The following is a 19,072-nucleotide window of genomic DNA, read 5'->3' on the forward strand; positions in this document are numbered from 1 at the left end:
AGAAGAGGACGGACGGCGGTGGCGGCGCTGCCACGTTGCAGTTGGCTTCGTTCTCGAATTTGCAATATGGAAAAGAAGCGGCGTCACGGCAGCAGCGAATAACAGTGAAAACAGCAACAGCATAGCATAGAAACGTGTGGCAACATCTGCTGCTGCTGCTGCTGCTGCTGCTGCTGCTACTGCTGCTGTTTCTACTCCTGCGGCCTGCCGCTTTGGTGCTTCTGCTCCTTGGGACTCGAAATCACATCGTTGTCGTCAGTCAGTCAGTTCAGTTCGGGTGTTTTTTCATTGCGGAACACAATAACCAAGGGATAAACCATCCAAGGCGAAGGCAAAGCCAACAACAGCAACCAGAGCAGACAGCAGCAGAGCAGGAACCAGCAGCAACCAGCAGCAACAAATTCACATCCACAGTCGATGCAAAACGTTGATCCAAAAGCCCTCCCAGCCGCAATCAAATTAGCCGAAGTAGAACTCAATTTGCCTGTGCGTGGGTACTGTGTGCTGTGTGGGTGCTTCACGTGAGTGTGCGTGTCGTGTGTGTGCGTGTCGTGTGTGTGTCTGTGTGTGTGTCTGCGTCCTTGGGGCTGGCTGGTCAGAAAACGGTATTAACTCAAAACGGTATCCGAATCCGATTCGGAGCCACGACACACAGAGACCCACCAGACGACAGTCGCAAAACCAAAGCCAAAAACCAAATCATATTTACAGCCCACACACAACAGCAGCAGCAGCAGCGACAGCAGCAGGCGCAGCGCCAGCAGCCGCAGCTGAAAATAAGTCAAAACGGAAGCAGAATCAGGCCAGACCGTATCCTGAAAATCAATTTCTAATTAAAACACGATATATATTAAACAAAAGCTTCGCGAACTACAAATTTAAACCAAGAAAAAAAACATTCAAGTACAACAACAACACACAAGAAAAAAAGTGTAACCAGGCAGCAGCAAGCAGCATCAACCCTTCGCTCTCGTTTGGGTTCGCCATGCTGGACTAGCACAGCACACACGCCTGTTGTTGTACCTTGGGACACCACAGCCCAGGCCGTGCAGCCGTAAAGAGAGTACCGTGCCACATCGGTTCTGCCAGACGCCGCCTGGTTAGGCCTGTCTGTGTGGAGGTGCAACGGGGGCTACAAAAAAACAAAAACAAAACCCAAAAAAAGGGGTTCCTCAGGCGAGAACAAACTACCGCGTTCCAGCAGCTTAAACGATAATTGTGTGTGCGTCTATCGAGCGGTGCTGCATCGATATACGATATACGAGAAGGCTCCATCCATCAATCAATCAATCAATCATCCAACATACAATTGCGGGTCTCTCTCTGTCTCACACTCTGTGACTCTCAGCCTGCCGACATCTCCATTCGAAAAAGGCCTAACCAAAAAAGCAGCGAAGAAATTTCATCACAAAAATTATCAATAAAATCCAGAGCTAAATAAATAAAAATATATAAAATAATAAACTACATTAAATAATTAAAAAGAATTTTTTAATAAAGAAATCTGTGATTCGCATATAAAAAGAAACAGAAAAGAATAAATACAGCAATTATTTTCATACTGCACTTTTTCCAAAACAAAAAACCACCAATAAAAATTCTATGATAAATTCATATAATTTATTAAACACATTTTAACACAAAAACAAAATATAAACAAAACAAAAAATAACATATAATAAGTAAAATAAATAAATACGGCACACGCAATAGCAGACGCAGACACGCCTCGAAGGATAAGGCCAAGAACTACACCAGCAGCAGCAGCAGCAGCAGCCGCACGACACCGAACCGCCGCAGCAGCAGCAGAAGGCAGCAACAGCAACACACAAAATTCACACAAGGTCAACGGAATTAATATTTTTTGTAAGTTCCGCACTCAGCAGCAGTCATAGGCATCATAAGAGTCAAAATCTATCTGAATATTTGGGTGGGTTGGGTTTATTCACTTTTTTTTCTCGTTTTAATTGCAAAAATGTCGCTAACATTTCTGTGCGCCATGCCCAGAGAGATGCACATGTGCATGTCAATTATCGTGGCTGGGATGCGATGCGATGCGCCTCAAGAAATCGCATCTCTGAAATCTGCGGCCAAGGGCCCAGCACTAATGTACCAAATCGATTGCTGAACACCCTACAAATCAGCCAGCTAGAATGCTGGCTAAGATGTATTTGTGAACTGCTTTGAAGAAAGTTTGGATTCTCGATGGATAACTAATAGAAATGAAAGCTTAAATATTTAAATGATTTAATGGTACAGTTTTTACTTATTTTTTGATAAATTTATTGAACTTTTAGGAGTTGAAAATTTTATCATTTTAACTTTTTCATTTTTATTTTATTTAGTTTGTTTGGATTTTTTTGAATTTTCTTTCGTTTTAAATTCATTTAACCTAACCTTTTGGTTCACTATTAACATCAATTAGATCAACATCGTTATAATCGTGTTTCACCCTGTGTTTCCAAACCTCGATTTTCCAATCATCTTCTGGTACTTGTCTCTTCTTGGATTTTATTTAGCGTAGAATTTTCCTTTTTGCTAGTCTTTCGGTTCTTAATTTATAAATTCTTTGTCAATGCTGAGCCTTGTCTTCCTGTTCATCTTAATGAATTGTTCCTTCTTTCTTAATCCTAATCCCCTTTTCTCCACCTAATGTAATTCTTCCATTTTGTCATCACTCCCTCGCTCTTATCGATCTTTCTATTATTTTCCTCATTATTGTTCCTCTTTCTATCCTTTTACCTTGATTTCTCAATCTCTTTCCGCTTTCAAATGCTCCTGATTATTTTCAACAGATCTTATTTCTTCTGCATCTTCATTCTTCTGTTGTTTAATCCTCCAAATCCTATCCATCAAATTATGCAGAACTCCATTCAATTTTCTCCTGCAATTCTTTTCCCACTTCCTTAATTCTTTTCCTTAATTTTCGCCCTCCTGGAATTTTGCCAATCTGTCCCATTCTTCGCATTCCCCTTGCACTCTCACATTCATCCCCCTGCCTTTCACTTTCTGCATTTCTCAACCTCAACCCTCGTGTTCGCATCCCATTTCTTGGCCATTTCTTGGGAACGCAGAACGAAACTTCATGGCAAATTCATGAGACCCTCGGGCAGGGGCTTCTTAAAAATTAACGCATCGCATCGCAGCCATACGGCATCTCAATAATTAGGCCAACAGCAAAAAGAACCAAAAACAAAATAAATTGGCTGACAAGTGCGATGGCATGCCACAGGTACTACACGGCAGGAAGGAGGGGGAGTGCGAACAACGGGAATCGGGTAATCGGGGAATCTGACTTGGTCTGGGCCCATGTCGGTGTCGGCACACGGATCGCCGTGGGGGGTGTCGCTGTGAAATGTCAACGGTATTTTTATCCATAAAAATCAACAAAAAATTGTAATATCACAACGTCGGTCTTGGTCGCGACTCGGTCTCCCTTCATTATGTTTCATCATGCAATCCCCCCACCCAACCCAAGTGTGTGCTCTTCACAGGAATAGAAAAAACGCTTAGGTCTGATATTGATTTTGTCTTGCATTTAAGAGTAAGAGGAACACACACATTTTTCTGTTTCTGTACTGTCTGAGCCAGAGCAGACGTGATGCAGATACGTGGCATATCTTGGCCAGTGGTGCCCAACCAACCCCGCTGACAGTCTGGCCAGGGCGGGGTTCCACCCTACCCATCCACCTTGGGTTATGTATGCACAACATGACTAATACTAATTCCAGCCAGCATGTGTGCCCCATTATTACGTTCATTTTGGGGCACACAGCACAGCACACCAAAATAACTGCAGTAAATAGTCATAGTAACCCCCAGGGGGGCGGTGCAGAGGAGAGGAGAGGAGAGCAGAGTGCCAGTCCATGGACGAGTGAAGGATAATGATATTTGGCGCATTAGTCAATCAATCACAAAACGGCAATCAATCAAAAAAGCAAAAACACCATAACAAAAAATTAAAGTGCCAAAAAAAATATCAGAGTTCAGAAGAGGCAGAAGGGGCAGAAGAGGCAGCGGGCAAATAATCTTGAGAGCAAAGTTTTGGGATGAAAAAACCCCTAGATATAGAAGTTATTACCTATTTTATCCTGAAGTTATAGAAGGGAGCTGCAGGAATGCAATTCAAGGACTCCCCATATGGTCGCCCATTTAAGTGCACCCCCCAAATTATTGAATCAAAATAGTTGGACGCTAATTGGCTCAAATTTCAGTTAATCAAAACAAATTGTTTATTGAGCGAAATTTAGATGATTACCCCTCAAAAAAATAATCGTATTTTGGCATTGCACTTTGCTGGTTCAATTTGGCTCAATTGCTGATGTCATGTCCTTCCGATGCACAACAACACAGCACAGCCATTTGCATGGCTAAACAGGTAACAAGCGGCAACCACATATGTACATATGTGTGCACATGTGCCGCAGAAGCATTTGCAACAGAGCATCCTCGCCATCCGGTTGTGTGTGTGTGTGGCGGCGGCGCCCACTCTCTTTCCCGTGTTTCTTTTTTTTTTGGTGAATTTTCATTTCACTTTGTCGTTGAGCTCTGGCCTTGAAAGAGGCCAAAACGTGAGACCTTGTGCGGGTTTCTTTACATACATATATTGTATAAGTATAGCCCAGAGAGAAAAAGAATCCTTGGTAAACTTTTGCAGAATGATTAACCCCAAGTTAAACTAACATTTTCTTGTATTTTCTTTTTGTATTTTTTTTCGACAGAAATGGAAATCATTCCTGAAGGTAAACACTTTCGTTTGGTGCATGAATCAGAGCTTCCCGAAATTTTGGTAACTTTAGAGCGCTATCTGCCGGAATCATTAAAGGTACGTAAATATTTATCCCTTCCCTTCCCATGCTTCCCTTGCTGTTCGCTCTCTCCTCTCCTTTCCTTTTTATCTGTGTAAGCCATTGAGCCATTTGAGAGGCAGGCCAGAAAATAGTTACCACGCCCCTATTTCTCGGATAATTTCCCAACAATTACCTGCAGGATCCCGAACCGAACCGCAGCGAAGCGGCCGTCAGGAGGCGTCGCCACAGAACCCCACCCAGACCACAAGTCATGCAACCTCAAACCTCATGGAGCCCGGACTCGCATTTTTGGTTGTTGTTGGTTCTGTTGACCTGTTTTTCCACTGTTTACGCTGACTTCTCTTCTTTGCCCCGCCACCCTGCCAGCCTGCTCCATGCCCCAGCCCGTGCCTTGGCGGCTATATCTGTGGCAGGGAGTTTTCGGCGGCTTGGCACCAGCCTCAAGGATTTGAAAGTTGGCTAAAGTTTCGATTTTCAGTGAGCAAAACTTTTCTTTTCTTTTCTTTTTCGGGGCGTTTACCAACAGCTTTGTGAATGCGAATTGCCACCAACACGTGACTCGCTGCGCCTCGCCTCGCTACAGCTGTGAATATATTTTTGTGGTAATTTCTGCATTCAAGCGGCTTTTAGGGATAAATGTTCGTTTTGATAAATATTTGTTGAGCTTTAAATTGATATTATTTTTGATGTGCAATGAGGGGTATTAGCGTCAGGCAGCCACAAAGAAAGTTGCAGAATTATTGCAGAATTATTATTCACCCATAGACTAGGCTGTACCTTAAATACAAAGGAGTAAAAGGCATGAAATGTATCTGGAAATTATCTTTATTTATGCCCTAAATTCTAGAGGTAGTCTAGAAGCAAATAGGCAGCTCCACGGTACTGCTTAGCTGTCCCGATCTAACCTTTCCTTTTATTATAAAATGAAGTAAAATATTCACATTTTAATTAATTTTTTGTTGCATTTTCTTTGCAGTTTCATCAAACCATAAAAACGTACCTGAATGATCGTATTTGGGACTTTAAGTTTTATGTTGCTAAAGATTGGCCAGAAAAGCCAATAATTCTTCATTTTCCAGGATGCACGCTTGCGGTACGTACACAGAAAAACTAAAGCTTAAATTGATGGAAATTTAATTGAAATTTTATTTGTAGCCGCACAACAATATTTACCAAACACTTGGCATATTTTGTCCATCTGCACACATCGAGCATGTCGATATGATGCGCACCGAAAATGTACTTATAGATTGGCAGAAGCCTATGTACCTGAATTTTACGCACATCGCCATTATGAATCGCCTGGATGACTTCTATTCGAAGTTTGGTGTGATGGAGCGACTCAGTGGTGATATTTATGTGTGCAAGAAGCTCAATGCCGAACTGGAACTGGAGCCGCTGCCGGAGGATGCGGAGATGCGTCTGCTGACCCTCGATAATGTGCAGGGCATACACGATCTATATCCTGCCAATGAAATCGAATGCGTCCAGCTCTTTGATATACTCGTGCGCAAGCTGCCCGGCTTGGGCATCTTTCGCAAGGACACCGACGAGCTGGCCGCATGGATGGTCCACTCGTATTATGGTGCCATGTTCTCAATGCAAACACGTCCAGATTATCGACGCATGGGGTGAGTATATGACTGTATACTAGCATGAACATAGAGCCTTGAATTTAAATCCAAAAATTGATATTTTTTTTTTTTGCAGTTACGGCATCCGTCTGGCCAAGTCTTTGACCCAGCTGGTCATCGAGCGCGGCTATACGCCTTTCGTTGTGATACGTCCACAGAATGATGCGTCCCGCAACCTGTACACGAAACTTGGCTACGAGAAGGCCTTCGAGACATGCCGCGTGCGTATGACGCCCGACTGCTACGAGGACAGCACTGTGGGCACCATTAGTAACTCATCCTATGCCAAGTTTCCGCCATTACCTCAGGGCGAGTGCGTCATTGTGGCGGGGCGCAAGCATGTGCCCGGCTGCGACAGCCAGAGCCAGACCGTCGACGAGGGCATCGAGGATATGTTGGCTGAAAAATGTGATATCCGTAGCAAGGCTGGTGCGCAGGGGGAGGGCGACGAGGGCATCGGCGAGGACAAGTAGGACAAACAGATGCGAAAGAAACAGTTTCGGCGCCTATGCCTACGCAAATACTTAATGCTTAATGCTGTAAGCACCCACTTAGGACTCATTAGGACAGACAGGACAAGGCACAAATAAGTGGCGCTGATTTTTTAAAAAACAATTACAAAACATACAACATATATTAATGGGAACTGTACGAGTACGAGTACGAGTACGAATACGAGTATATTTATAGATGGTATATGAAGCTTCCTCACACACAGAATACTTATGTAGAATGCGACGGCGTCGGAGTACGGGACATTTCGACAGCAGTTAAAGGATTTATTTTATATGGGGGTATTGATAACAATTCGAGATCAAAGTCTACGTAGAGAACGAACCAGAGAAACAAACAAAACCGCTGAAGTTCGCAAAACTTTTAAAAATGGAACCGAACACGGACAGAGAGACACAGAGAGAGAGAGAGAGAGAAACTTTTAATTTTTTGCTAAAAATGCTTTTACAAAAATGAACTCCAAGAACGTGGAACAAGCACAAAACGAACGAATGAATGAATGGGAGAAGAAAAAACGGAGCGCATCAATTTATTATAAACTATTATATATATATAATATATTAACTCTATATATCAAATTGTTAAATGAACTAAACGAAACACAACAAACTAACTAACTTCTCTCTTCTGGCTCTCCACGCAACAAACAACAAAACACCAAAACAAAACAACAAACTCTCTGAATGGAAATAATAAAGAAATCAAAGAAGTATTTCGCTTGGGCCCATGGAACAGAGCTTTGCACACGTTTCCTCCTCCTCTTTTTGTGACAATTTAATGAATCCAATACACAAACCTACAATACATATATATATTTTTCAGATAATATTAAAAAATAATTTCTGTGCCCAAACGAAATGATTTGATTTTTGTGCTAAAAGGATGAGAATATTTGGATTTATAGGCTTTTTTCAAATTTATATATATATACCCACACGAGCCCCCAAATGAATGGATAACAAAAACGATCAAACAAAAAAGCGAAAACCAAACACAAAAAATATAACAACAAATAAATATATATATTTTATTATTACCAAATTTTATTAAACTATGCAAACGAGTACTCAATGATCAATGATTTTTTGCTCCTATTTAGCTGAACTAAAAAAACAAGAAACAAGAGAAAAGAAATTCAAAAAAAACACGCCAAAGATGTCTTCTGCTTGATTTTAAGTACATATTCCCCCCCAATCCCCCCTTACCCAATCCCAATCCCACTCTCACACGTGGGTGATATCGATCGGTATTAACCCTGCGGAGAATTTCAATTATAAAAACTCAAAAAATATATGCAAGAAAATCAAATTTAATGAAAAAGTTATATATTACAAAAACTGCTATATTGTATGTACTCGACAACAAAAAAAAAAACATAAGAAACAAAAACCTAATGAAGCAAATTTAAATAAATAACAATATTGAGACAGCAACTCTGAAGGTCTTTCCTGCACTCCACTCCACGTCGCTGCACGCCAAACTAACGAGATAACCAATTACAGCAGTTAGAGATAAAACCCGAAAACATTTGATACTCTATGCGAGGGTATCCTACTTTTCGCCAGTTGCTTGTAGCTCTTAAAATTATCATGATATCTTTTCTGGTTGCGGTTCTAGAAGAATTGACCCAAAAGGAGTTTAAGTTTGATTTATGACTAGCAACAGGAGTTGTATCTAACTTATATATATTTTACTGATGGATTTTAGTGAGCTTTCTTCTTGCTTTGCATACCCAAAATCCAAGAGCCGCATACCAGAACGATGAATCGAAAAACAAATGTTAAAATGATGTTTATCTTGATGAACGGTTCGTTAATATATGTAGTACATTTGTAGTCAGATACTGGCCTTTCCATAGAAACTAAAAGTGTAGCTTATATTTCACACTCCAAAAATGATTTTTCCTTTCCTATTCTAGCCATTTTCCACGCTCTAAATGAAAGTATTCTACTATCAAAGCATAAATAAGCTACCCACTTCACATCTACATATTTCCCAGAACAATTTGTAGCTGACTGGGATTTACACACGAAAATTTGTTCATACCAAACAGCAAAACATACAATTATTTTCTATAATTTATGGGCTGACTTGTGCCACTCAAACAGTAACAGAGCCAGCCACTAGCTAGAGTACATAAAATTATCTGCCTCTTTGTTAATGAAATTTACGTGTACAAATACGCCGGCGCGCTTAGATAAACAAAGCGGTACAGCAGCAGCAGCAGCAAGGCAAGGCAATGCGGCAAACACAAAAGCACTTTGCACAGCAACATAAACATGCTTGAAAGATGATATATTTATAGATGTGGCAATGCTCTGAGTTTGGGGCTTGCAACATGGCTGATGATGGGTGGGAAACCTTCGAAGTTGGTTAAATTTTAATTTTATTTCTGTATAAAGAAGGCCTAAGTACGTAGATAGATTTAAAACTAAGTCGAAAGCGAATGATGCAGCCGATGGAACTATTAATTCGCCTTCTCAGAGCTCTTTTTTAGCTGTGCCTTCAAATGGTTGGCCACATACTGCCAGTACTTGCGGCGAATCACGTCGTGTTTGTTGGACATGTCGTCGCACAGGCCATACACCTTGCGCGCTTTCTGTTCACGTTCGCTGATGTCCTGCTGCAGTGCCTGCTCCTGGTAGAGGTCAATCAGAAAGGCCATCAGATATGGCGAACGGTTGCCGGTCTGGTAGAGCTCCTCAGCGAATTCCACCACCGCCGGATGGTTGTTTAGTAGCCCGTCGCCGTACTTGCTCTGTCGTATGACGCCTACCAAATAGTTCCAGGCACTCTCGTTATTCTTGATGATGCGAATGCGATTCATGGCGTAGATCAGCTCTTGATCGACCAGGTTGGGGCTGAAGCCCAAGTGCTTGATCACAAAAAAGCGCTGATTCCAAGCCGAATTGTTGCGCTGGTCCTCACCGATCAAGCGATCCACAAAAGACAGCTCCGAATCATAGAGGCTGCAGGGAATGTCAAAAATTAGCCCTGCAGGAAACAAAGGTTTGACTTCCCCTACTCACTTGAATGTGCGTATGGCCCACTGGCGATGCTGCCACGCGTGATAGTTCTTGGCATCTCCATCGTTTATTAGTGCATTCTCTGTTAACTCCAGCTCGTTGCTGGCGTCGTTCAACATCTCGACAATGACGCGCCTGTGATGCCACACCTGATAGTTTTTCGAGTTCTGGCCGATTACCTCGCTTAGGTAGTCGAGCTCCACATTCAGATCGGCCTTCAGTTCTCGCAGTATGTCGCGCCTGTACTGCCACACCGTGTAGTTGGCCGGGTTCAGACGCAGTGCGTCTGTGGTCAGATCCAAGGCCCGCTGGCTCTTCTCGCCTCGGGCAATTATGGCACGCATGTAATCGAATACCTCGCGAACTGCAAGCAAACATTACACACAGTCAGTTAGTCTGGCACACTCGCTTGTCGCTTGTTTGTTTAATCTCATTCTCGGCATTACTCACACTTCTGGCTGTAGGCTATGGACACAACTGGGTTGGGACCATCATCCTGGGCCAGCGGTGTTAAATCGGCCCACTCCGCACGCTCGCTGTACGGAATCCATTCCGTGCCTAAGTATTCGTCATCCGAGCTGTCACCCATTTCTGTGTATCTACAAATTTGTGTAAACAACTGCTCAACTTGGTGGAAATTTGGCAGAAATATGACGGAATAATGGAATCGAAAAGTGTTTTTATCAGCCGCTGGGGATCGTTGAATGAATTAAGTGAACTATCGATATGTGTATTTGTAGGCAATAGCAATGTCGATATTTGTGTGCGATAAGCGGAACTTCTGCTCGTATTCCACTACACGTTAAGAATCAATCTAGTCTGAAAGATAGCGTTAGTGATTATTTACGTGGTATAAATTATTTATTTATTAATCTCTCACCTGGTTTCCATTGCTGGTTGGTCTTCAATTGAAATGTAGTGGAATACATTTGCGGACGACCACGCTAGTATCGATATCTCCATAGGGAACGATACTTTTTGGTAGTGTTGGTAAGGAACTACATTTTAACTGAATTTGCTAAACATTTATTACGAATTGAATAAAAGTGCAAAAAGTGCACCAAATTGACTTAATTGCTAGACGTAGACATTCTCCGTGCGCGTTAAACTATCCAGTAAGTAGAGTTCTCCTAGAAACGTGGCTTGAACGTGGCCGGATACTGATTAAAGCGTGGACGCAGTGCAGCATTTGACTTTTCAAACTTTTCACCCGAATTGCCCAAAATGACGCCATCGACCAGCTTGCCAGCAGCGTCTTTAAGATTCGCACGATCTGCAGTGGAGGCCTCGGCCACATCGATAATGCGCGGATTCTTGCGGTAGCTATACCACCAGTACTCAAAGACGAGCGTAATGCAGGCCATGCCAATGCCCACAAAGATGACAATGAAGACGCCGCCAATGTTCTGTATGGATATGCCGTCCGACTGATCCTCCGGCTTGTCGCACTTGGCCTGCGCCTCGTCATTCTTCCACCACTTTTCCTTGAGCTTCTCCAGCTGTCGCTTGTTGAGCAGCGTTAGAATGCTGCAGGGATTCAAGTCAGTCAACCTAATGGATGCTCTTACATATATTTCGATTGCCAAACTTACGCATTGTTGAACTGATCCTTTAGATGGGAGCCCTGCTGCACTGCTATGGCGTAGGGCTTTCGGGAGAACTCCTCGCCCACCACCTGAAGATCGCAGTTGGTCAACTGCAGGTACCGTATATCGGTGGCGTCTCCCAGAAAAGCAAAGCCCGTGGCAGCCGTTGAATTGCGTACGCGTGCGACGGCCTCATCGAGTGTGGCCGGGAGAGCAGCCTCCTGCATGGCCTGCCACATTTTGGTGTACTTGTCGCTCACCGGGTAATCCCAAACGGCCAGCTTCGAACGCTCCAGCGGCGTCAGTGAATCATTGAGCGACAGATCCTTCCAGATCTCATAGAACATCTGCTCGATGTTGGCCATGCGCTCGAAGTATGTCATGGCCGAGGAGCCGTTGAGCGGGGCATAGAGTATCTTGTATTGCTTGGCCAGATCGTCCAGGCTCTCGACGGGCGTATCCAAGCGGGAGACGGTGAGAAAAGCCGCCAAATTGGCCGTGTACGAGGCAATGATGATAAACCTAAGGCGAACGAATATAATACAAGCAACGAGAGCGGATCAGCGGATGAAACGCACCCAAAAAGCCACCAAGTGGCAGCCACAAGACGTCCGGACAGATTCTTGGGTGCCTCACCACCGCCCTGGGGTGTCAACGAGGTCATGCAGAACCACAGACACTCCTTCAGATTGAACTCGCGCTTCTCCTCATCATCCTTGTACTTCTCGCGGTTGTTCTGGTAGCTGTACGGACTCCACCGATCAAAGATCCACATGAGAAAGCTGGTGAAAAAGTAGGCGGCCAGGATGCACAGCCACACATTGGTCTCCAGCACAGTGAGGAACTTGAAGAGCGAACTGGGCGAGCTGGGACGCTGCATCATGATGGTGATGCCCACCAGATCGTAGTAGGGCACCGTAAAGTCAATGACAATCTCGCGCTCGGCCATCACCGACATGCTGCCCAGGCCAATGTCCGCCTGCTTGTCAATGAGCTTCTTCACAATGCCATTCCACTCGCCCTTCTCATCCATGTTACCGAATTTGCCATCCTCCACCTCCTGGATGGTGTAGTCAAAGTGCACAATGGCGGCGATCTCGTTGATCAGATCGATGCAGTAGCCCTTGTAGCCCTTGGGAGCGGTCTCATCGCGCATGATGAACGGAGCTTGCTGTGGGATCAGAGTGGCAGAAAGTCAGTTACACCTTCGGATAGCAGGGATACAAGGGATAGCATATAGCTGGCACCCACCACAACAGTGTATATACGATACACCGTATCCGCTGTGAGGTTCTTCATCTGCTCCTCATCCTTGACGGAGAGCGGCGAGTCCAGGCCAGCTGTCCATGTGCCAATCGATTTGCTATTCACCGAACTGCCGCCACGTATCTGCAGCACATTTATATCCATTTCGAACTTCATATAGCTGAAGCCGTTGAATGCCTGCTTCGGTTGCGTGACCAGCTCGAAAGTGCCATACGATGTGGGTTCGCTTATCTACAGTCGGGAGGCGGGAATCGGGAGTTTTTAGTAATCAACCATAATTGCCAGGCAAAACACTTGCAGACAGACAGACGACAGACAGACACCCACCTTGGTGAAGTATTCCCGTAGATCGATGTTCCGCTGGGGTGTGTTGCCGCCTTGAAAGTCGTCACAGTTCAGATACTCCATGTCCTTGGGCCAGGCGCCCGATTGAAGCATTTCTCTAAGGAAACAAGGAACAAGCGCAATACTCATACTCATCAGATAATCGCGAATGGGATTTATCTATTAATCTATCTTAAAAGTGAAGTAAAAAAGTACTAAGAGGGGTGAACGGGCTGGCATTACGTAAGCAATGGAAATTATATTGCTGTATCCTTTAAATTGTGTGTGTTCTTCATGCTTGGAAAACCCCAAAAATATTTCACCGCACTCACTTGATGGTTAGAAAGCTGCGCAGCGCCAAATCAAAGTAGAACGCTGAAGCCAGTTGGGGCTCCTCGTTCAGGTTGTAGGTGGTGCGCAGCAGGCCCAGGCGATCCCGGAATTGCGTATACGCCATGGGCTTGAGGAACATAATCGTGGCATTGTCCCGCTGACTGCTCACCTCGCCCTCGTTCTGGGTGATGGCGTGCCAGGCGAAGTTGCGCTCAAAGTAGGCGGGCTTCACCGACTCAAGGACCATGCGAATCGACTGTAGGTTGCCCAGAATGAAGAAGTTGTTGATGTCCAGATTGCGCAGCTTCTCAATCTGCTCCTCGCGCTCCCGCTTGCCCTCCATGGCAATGGCTGTGATCACATGACGCGTCTGAATGTTCTGCAGCAGCGACTTGTACTTGTGGTCCATCACAAAGGTCGCGTCATATAGGATGGCAGCTGGCGGAAAAGATACAGAAACACTCAGGGGTAAAGAGCGGTTGGAATGGGATACATTTTCCTACCATTGGTGATGTTGAGACGCCGCACAATACTCCGTATGACCTCGGGTATAATGTCGCCCGGCGGCATCACCTGCAGCAGATACTTTTGCTTAGCCTCGTCCAGGTCACGCCACTGCCGCAGATCCCCCTCCTGTCCGTACGAGGCGCTGATGGTGGGCAGTCCCAGGGCCTGGGTGAAACTCTTCACCGTCTCCGAGGCCACGCCCGACTTGGTGGTGTCCAGAATCAGATGGGGCATCATTTTCTTCTCAATGCTTTCGGCATACTTGTTGCAAACTTTGAAGTGGAATAATGACCAGCAGATCATAGCTGATTCGGAGAGGATTTCGCACATTTCACTCACTTGCTTCCAGCAGCACCTTGGCGTCCGTTTTATTGGCCTCAATCGATTCAATCTGCACGGACAGGCCATAGCGCATGTTCTTCTTCAGATACGTGAGCACCACATCCACTGCCTTGGCCGCCGGCTCGTTGTCCACCTCATTGATGAAGACTAACAACCCAATGTGGGATTGGATTGGATTGGAGGAGTAGCATGGAAGATTACAAATGCATTACGTGGCTTTGCAACTGTTTACTTGCCCTCGTTCAAGCACTTATAATATATATTTATTTTTTCAGCAATCTACAAGACAATCAACTTTCCCCACCTTTTTTCCTAATTAGTTTAGTTTGTGTGCTTAATGGAAAATTAAGTATTTTTTGTACCATATAAAAATTCTATTTTAATTCATTATTTCGCCATTAATTATTTACCATATATTTGGGCTTTTTTATCCTAACTATTCAATATTGAAATAAATTATAAATATTATTTATATTCCTATTTTTGCAACTAAAAAACTAAAACTAAAAATTCAATATTCGGCTGATTTACGATTTTAAAATTTCTTAAAGGTTTTTTGTATTTTAACATTTATTTAATCACATTACTTTAATAATACAAAAAAATTAAATTAAATTATTAAGAATAATTTGGAAATATATTTTGTAGAATGTTCGTGGCATATTCCATGTATATTTTTTGTGAATAATTTGATAGCCTAAATACTCTTTCCAGTGCATGCACTTTATTAATGTTATTTTTATTATTATTATTTTTTGGAGACTAATTAGATCCCATCACATATATTTTAAAAAATTCCACAATCCCCTTACTCAGAGTGCAATTATTCTTTTCCTATATCTATATCTATATGTCCTTTACGTTCATTTTTAAATCGATGGCTTCAACACTTACACACATTAATATTTTGTGACGTCTGGGCCACTATCTCCCGATTCCAACCGCTCAGGAGTGTCCACAATCCGAGCAGCCATAAATATTTGAAAGTCTTTAAGCAAACATCCAACATGGTGGCGAGCACATAGGTGGGGGGGTTCCGTTCCGAGATCTCAGCAATTGACCGCACGCCACCAACTACAAATTACAACTGAGCTGGCATGTCCTGTCGGCAAAGGATACCTCAACCAATGCCACTGACAATTTCACTTTCAACGCGCGGACAATGTGTGGACATGTGTGTAACCTTGGTGATAATCAATTTACTATGTAATCACCTCCCAACCCCACACCACCCACACATTCTGTGTCCAGTCTGCTGTTCGTGCCGGAACAAAACTCGAGCGATAATTAGGCGGCTATTGGTGTTTTGAGGAACGGAATCGGAATGGAATGGGTTAATGGTAGGCGGGTTATTATGAGGTATTGAGTAGCTTGTTATATTGTCACATAAACATGAAATGATTATTGGATATTGGGGCTGGAGGGAAAGCTACATGCTTGAGCAATTTCCCCGAACGAAATTAATTGGAATTAAATTTTGGAAACGAAAGAATCAGGAGAATTTGTATTATTATTTATATAGAGTCTAAAAGAGAATTCATTCTTCCTCCCATATCTCCCTCTTCCTCTCAACGTATTACCATCCAGCTAATATATCTCGCTCATTCCACCAAAGAGGCGCTGTATAGAGCAAGCGTGTGGCAGGGGGTCAGCCACGAGATATTGTTGATTGTTGTTGTCTCTCAGACTGTAAATCGATTAAATGCTTATCAAGAATATTTTTATATATACTTTATGGTGTCTGGCGGTTACATTACAACTAGACGAATTTAATCTTTGAGTATAAAAATAGATTTGCTTGGTTCCCAATTATGAATATTCAATGCATGCCCCACCCACCTATCAGTTTCGCACCAGCCGATTAGCCCTCCCAGCCTGACTCATTATATTTCTAATCAAACGAAGATAAAGCACTGCTGCACATTCAATTCAGAAGAAACACAACATAAATTTGACAAAAGTACAAAATGTTTTTATTTTTTAGTTTTGATTGATAATTAAAAATAAACGAAAGTAATTTGTTTGTAGAGTGCGCCCTACAAGAAATTATCAAAGCGAAAACGCGACCTAAAAATAAAAATCGAAATCTAAACAAATTATGCAGCAGTTTGCAGCGAACCGCATTTACATAGCTATATAGATATAGTGATGCCCCCAGTCGAAGGGATGGGCCCGCGGCGTCGACTAGCGAACATTTGTCATTATTCATAGACCCTAGTTATATATTTAGTTATAGTTATTACACTTACACGACACAGTCCACAAAGACGACACTCACGCACATCGATCCAATTAATTAATATATAATGTATATAAAGCCTATAAGCCTAGGAGTTGTATATGCATAAATCTCACAAATTCCAGTCATCTGGCCCCGTCTCCTGTCGAATGACGGGCGGGGTAAGCGGTGCTTGGGGTGCACCAGGCACGGGTGTGGGCACCAGCGGTGTGGCGCCGCGCAGCGAACTGCTATAGTACGGCGGAGGGCGGTAGCTGCTGATGCTCGGCGATGTCGAGCTGTGCGTCGACGAGGCGGAGGAGTCTCGCACTCGGGCGGCATCAAACACCGGCGCCTGGGCGTATCTATACGGTGGCCCCGTGCCCGGCGCCAATTGCGGCGTTTGCGAACGCGAGTGCGACCTTTCGCGACGCATTTGCATGCGCTGCTGTTCCATGTACTGCTGCTTGCGCTGCTTCAGCAGCTGCTCCTCGCGCTGGAGTAGGCGCTGGCGCTGCTGCAGTTCGTACTGCTGACGCTGCATGGCACTGAGCCGGTTGGCCTTGCTCCACGGATTGCCGCCGAAGCAGAGGTTCGATATGAAGACGACCGGCGAGAAGAGACGCAGCGAGATCTCACTAGAGGAGGGCAGAGTTTATTTTTAGACCAAAATATATTACCGCACAATCTGTCACACTTACGTGGTGTCCACCATGGGCTGGGCCTCGTTGCCACTGAGTATGAAGAGGGGGAAAAATATGGAGAAGATGCAGCTGCTTACAATCACCGAATTGGACAGATTCGTGAGCACTGTCAGCGGTATGCCAAAGCCGAAAAAGTACGGCCAGTTCTTCTCAATGTAGGTGAGGCGTCGATGCAGCTCCCATCCCATGTTGAACCACTTGTACTCAAACGAGTACAGCGAATACAGCAGGCACAGGTGCACAAAGCAGAGCGAGGAGCCAACATACTTCACCGGCACCAGATTCACCAGCATACTCTGCACCAGGAACAGCATCTGCACGACCATGCTGAAGAGGAAATCGGCCACCAGTTTGCTGATGCCCGGTATCAGCTGTGGCCGACCCTTACGCACGCGATACGCCGCATTGGCAATGTCCGCGAACCACAGCGAGCTGACAATCTTCGAGAGCATAAATATGGGCAGCACCCACATCATGCCAAAGAGCAGCGACAGTATCGGATGCAGCCAGGCCCAAACCACGGGCAGTGTCTCCGACTGGTCGCCATAGAAGATGGTCAGGCAGAACTTCAGCGTGGGCAGCAGCGCCGACTCGAAGAGCTCGATGCTCAGCCAGGTGAAGCCGCCGTTGAGCATGCAGCATTTGAAGAGCTTCTTGGCAATCTTCTTCTCGCTGTGTTGGAGGGTGGCAGGAGGCAACGCAAGTGCGCAATAAATAGATTAGTCATGCTGAGCAGCAGCAGCAGAAGCTGTCTTTGTGTCACGTACCCCTGCGGCTGTTTCTCCTTCTCGGCGGCGGGTTTCTGGTTTAGGATCTTCTGCAGACTCCGCTCATCGGAGTTCTCCTCGGCCCGCTTGGCGTACTCCTCGCGAATCATGGCCGCCGCAGAGCTGGGCACAGGCGATGGCGACCTACGCGCCCGCTCATAGCGATCCTTATCCGTTCTGCGCATTTGTCGCATTTCCTGCTCTGCATTTTGGCGATTCACCTCGTTGTCAATGTGCAGGACGAGGGTCATGCCACGTATGCTGTCCCACAGCCCGTACAGTATGCCGTACGCGATGTTCTGCGGGTGGTGGTGTACAACGACGCATTTAAATCAGGTATTATGTAGGCGGAGACGGCCCTTCTTACCTTAATCGCAGCCATCTCACGGGCGTCGCGTCTGTGTCTGTGATCAGTCTACAAAGCACTAGTTCCTTTTGTACACATTACGAAATATACATGCAAGCATATGAAACGTGTTAGGCTACTCTAAGTTGTGTCGAAATGTTGGGTATAAATATGTTTGTTGTTGTGCGCGACTACGACGACGACGACGACAATCATTTGTATGAACTGAATTTTTCGTTTACACCGCGCCAGATGCCACTCGATTTCCAGGAGAACCGAAGGAGCATCGCCTACATACTTATCGCTATGGTGATCCAATATCTCGCGTAGACTTTAAAAACATTGAACTTTGTGCTGGATATTTAATATTAACTTGTTTTGTTTTGCATGGTGTTTACCGATAAGTTTTGCTTATCGCACAAAAATACCGATACTTTGTTCCAACTAACCCTGTGCATCGATAAGAAGAATTAAGTGTCGCGGGTGATCTAAAGACGTGAAATAACAGCCACATGTAAAATTGATAAAATGTAATAGTTGTAAAAGTAGCTCCGATAGTGCTCAGAGTTGCCAGTTTTCAATGCTTCATGTACACTGATTAGCTGGAACAAAATTGAATCAATGTCAATCGATATTTTTGGTCGATAGTTTCACTGATATCACACTGATATCAACATATTTTCAATCTATTCAGG

General features: G+C 44.3%; 4 protein-coding genes across 4 annotated transcripts; 1 reads left to right on the forward strand and 3 right to left on the reverse strand.

Moving 5' to 3' along the window:
• Nucleotides 1-1,826: 1,826 nt before the first annotated feature.
• Nucleotides 1,827-8,391, forward strand: LOC111073487. The gene is made up of 5 exons (XM_022365809.2): nucleotides 1,827-1,866; nucleotides 4,722-4,825; nucleotides 5,788-5,904; nucleotides 5,967-6,442; nucleotides 6,522-8,391. Exons 2-5 carry the CDS (start codon nucleotides 4,724-4,726, stop codon nucleotides 6,916-6,918), a joined length of 1,092 nt encoding a protein of 363 aa, XP_022221501.2. The 5' UTR covers nucleotides 1,827-1,866; nucleotides 4,722-4,723; the 3' UTR covers nucleotides 6,919-8,391.
• Nucleotides 8,392-9,327: 936 nt separating this feature from the next.
• Nucleotides 9,328-10,674, reverse strand: LOC111073488 (protein farnesyltransferase/geranylgeranyltransferase type-1 subunit alpha). The gene is made up of 3 exons (XM_022365810.2): nucleotides 10,435-10,674; nucleotides 9,988-10,348; nucleotides 9,328-9,927 (listed from the first exon to the last, which is right to left on the reverse strand). The coding sequence occupies exons 1-3, from the start codon at nucleotides 10,571-10,573 to the stop codon at nucleotides 9,426-9,428; spliced, it is 1,002 nt and encodes a 333-aa protein (XP_022221502.2). The 5' UTR covers nucleotides 10,574-10,674; the 3' UTR covers nucleotides 9,328-9,425.
• Nucleotides 10,675-10,712: 38 nt separating this feature from the next.
• Nucleotides 10,713-15,463, reverse strand: LOC111082178 (ionotropic receptor 25a). The gene is made up of 10 exons (XM_041594812.1): nucleotides 15,237-15,463; nucleotides 14,340-14,489; nucleotides 13,997-14,272; nucleotides 13,493-13,931; nucleotides 13,164-13,278; nucleotides 12,822-13,067; nucleotides 12,149-12,741; nucleotides 11,577-12,092; nucleotides 10,865-11,511; nucleotides 10,713-10,803 (listed from the first exon to the last, which is right to left on the reverse strand). The coding sequence occupies exons 1-9, from the start codon at nucleotides 15,349-15,351 to the stop codon at nucleotides 11,115-11,117; spliced, it is 2,847 nt and encodes a 948-aa protein (XP_041450746.1). The 5' UTR covers nucleotides 15,352-15,463; the 3' UTR covers nucleotides 10,713-10,803; nucleotides 10,865-11,114.
• Nucleotides 15,464-16,297: 834 nt separating this feature from the next.
• On the reverse strand, nucleotides 16,298-18,781 carry LOC111073499 (etoposide-induced protein 2.4 homolog). The gene is made up of 5 exons (XM_022365829.2): nucleotides 18,676-18,781; nucleotides 18,399-18,463; nucleotides 18,032-18,330; nucleotides 17,262-17,936; nucleotides 16,298-17,198 (listed from the first exon to the last, which is right to left on the reverse strand). The coding sequence occupies exons 2-5, from the start codon at nucleotides 18,411-18,413 to the stop codon at nucleotides 16,694-16,696; spliced, it is 1,494 nt and encodes a 497-aa protein (XP_022221521.1). The 5' UTR covers nucleotides 18,414-18,463; nucleotides 18,676-18,781; the 3' UTR covers nucleotides 16,298-16,693.
• Between the last annotated feature and the right edge of the window lie 291 nt (nucleotides 18,782-19,072).

This window comes from Drosophila obscura, unplaced genomic scaffold (genome assembly GCF_018151105.1).
Source record: "Drosophila obscura isolate BZ-5 IFL unplaced genomic scaffold, ASM1815110v1 contig_37, whole genome shotgun sequence".
Taxonomy (NCBI): domain Eukaryota; kingdom Metazoa; phylum Arthropoda; class Insecta; order Diptera; family Drosophilidae; genus Drosophila; species Drosophila obscura.

What these genes read in the sequence shown, in the direction of transcription:
- LOC111073487 (XM_022365809.2), top strand. Translation starts at nt 4,724, where the DNA reads ATGGAAATCATTCCTGAAGGTAAACACTTTCGTTTGGTGCATGAATCA. An exon ending in ATCTGCCGGAATCATTAAAG is followed by an intron (nt 4,826 to 5,787) that starts GTACGTAAATAT and finishes TTTTCTTTGCAG; the next exon opens with TTTCATCAAACCATAAAAAC. An exon ending in TTCCAGGATGCACGCTTGCG is followed by an intron (nt 5,905 to 5,966) that starts GTACGTACACAG and finishes TTTTATTTGTAG; the next exon opens with CCGCACAACAATATTTACCA.
- LOC111073488 (XM_022365810.2), bottom strand. Translation starts at nt 10,573, where the DNA reads ATGGGTGACAGCTCGGATGACGAATACTTAGGCACGGAATGGATTCCG. An exon ending in CATAGCCTACAGCCAGAAGT is followed by an intron (nt 10,349 to 10,434) that starts GTGAGTAATGCC and finishes GTTTGCTTGCAG; the next exon opens with TTCGCGAGGTATTCGATTAC. An exon ending in TGGGCCATACGCACATTCAA is followed by an intron (nt 9,928 to 9,987) that starts GTGAGTAGGGGA and finishes CATTCCCTGCAG; the next exon opens with CCTCTATGATTCGGAGCTGT.
- LOC111082178 (XM_041594812.1), bottom strand. Translation starts at nt 15,351, where the DNA reads ATGTTGGATGTTTGCTTAAAGACTTTCAAATATTTATGGCTGCTCGGA. An exon ending in GTCACAAAATATTAATGTGT is followed by an intron (nt 14,490 to 15,236) that starts GTAAGTGTTGAA and finishes TTGGGTTGTTAG; the next exon opens with TCTTCATCAATGAGGTGGAC. An exon ending in AAGGATCAGTTCAACAATGC is followed by an intron (nt 11,512 to 11,576) that starts GTAAGTTTGGCA and finishes GAATCCCTGCAG; the next exon opens with CATTCTAACGCTGCTCAACA.
- LOC111073499 (XM_022365829.2), bottom strand. An exon ending in AAGGAGAAACAGCCGCAGGG is followed by an intron (nt 17,937 to 18,031) that starts GTACGTGACACA and finishes CCTCCAACACAG; the next exon opens with CGAGAAGAAGATTGCCAAGA. An exon ending in CAGCCCATGGTGGACACCAC is followed by an intron (nt 17,199 to 17,261) that starts GTAAGTGTGACA and finishes GCCCTCCTCTAG; the next exon opens with TGAGATCTCGCTGCGTCTCT.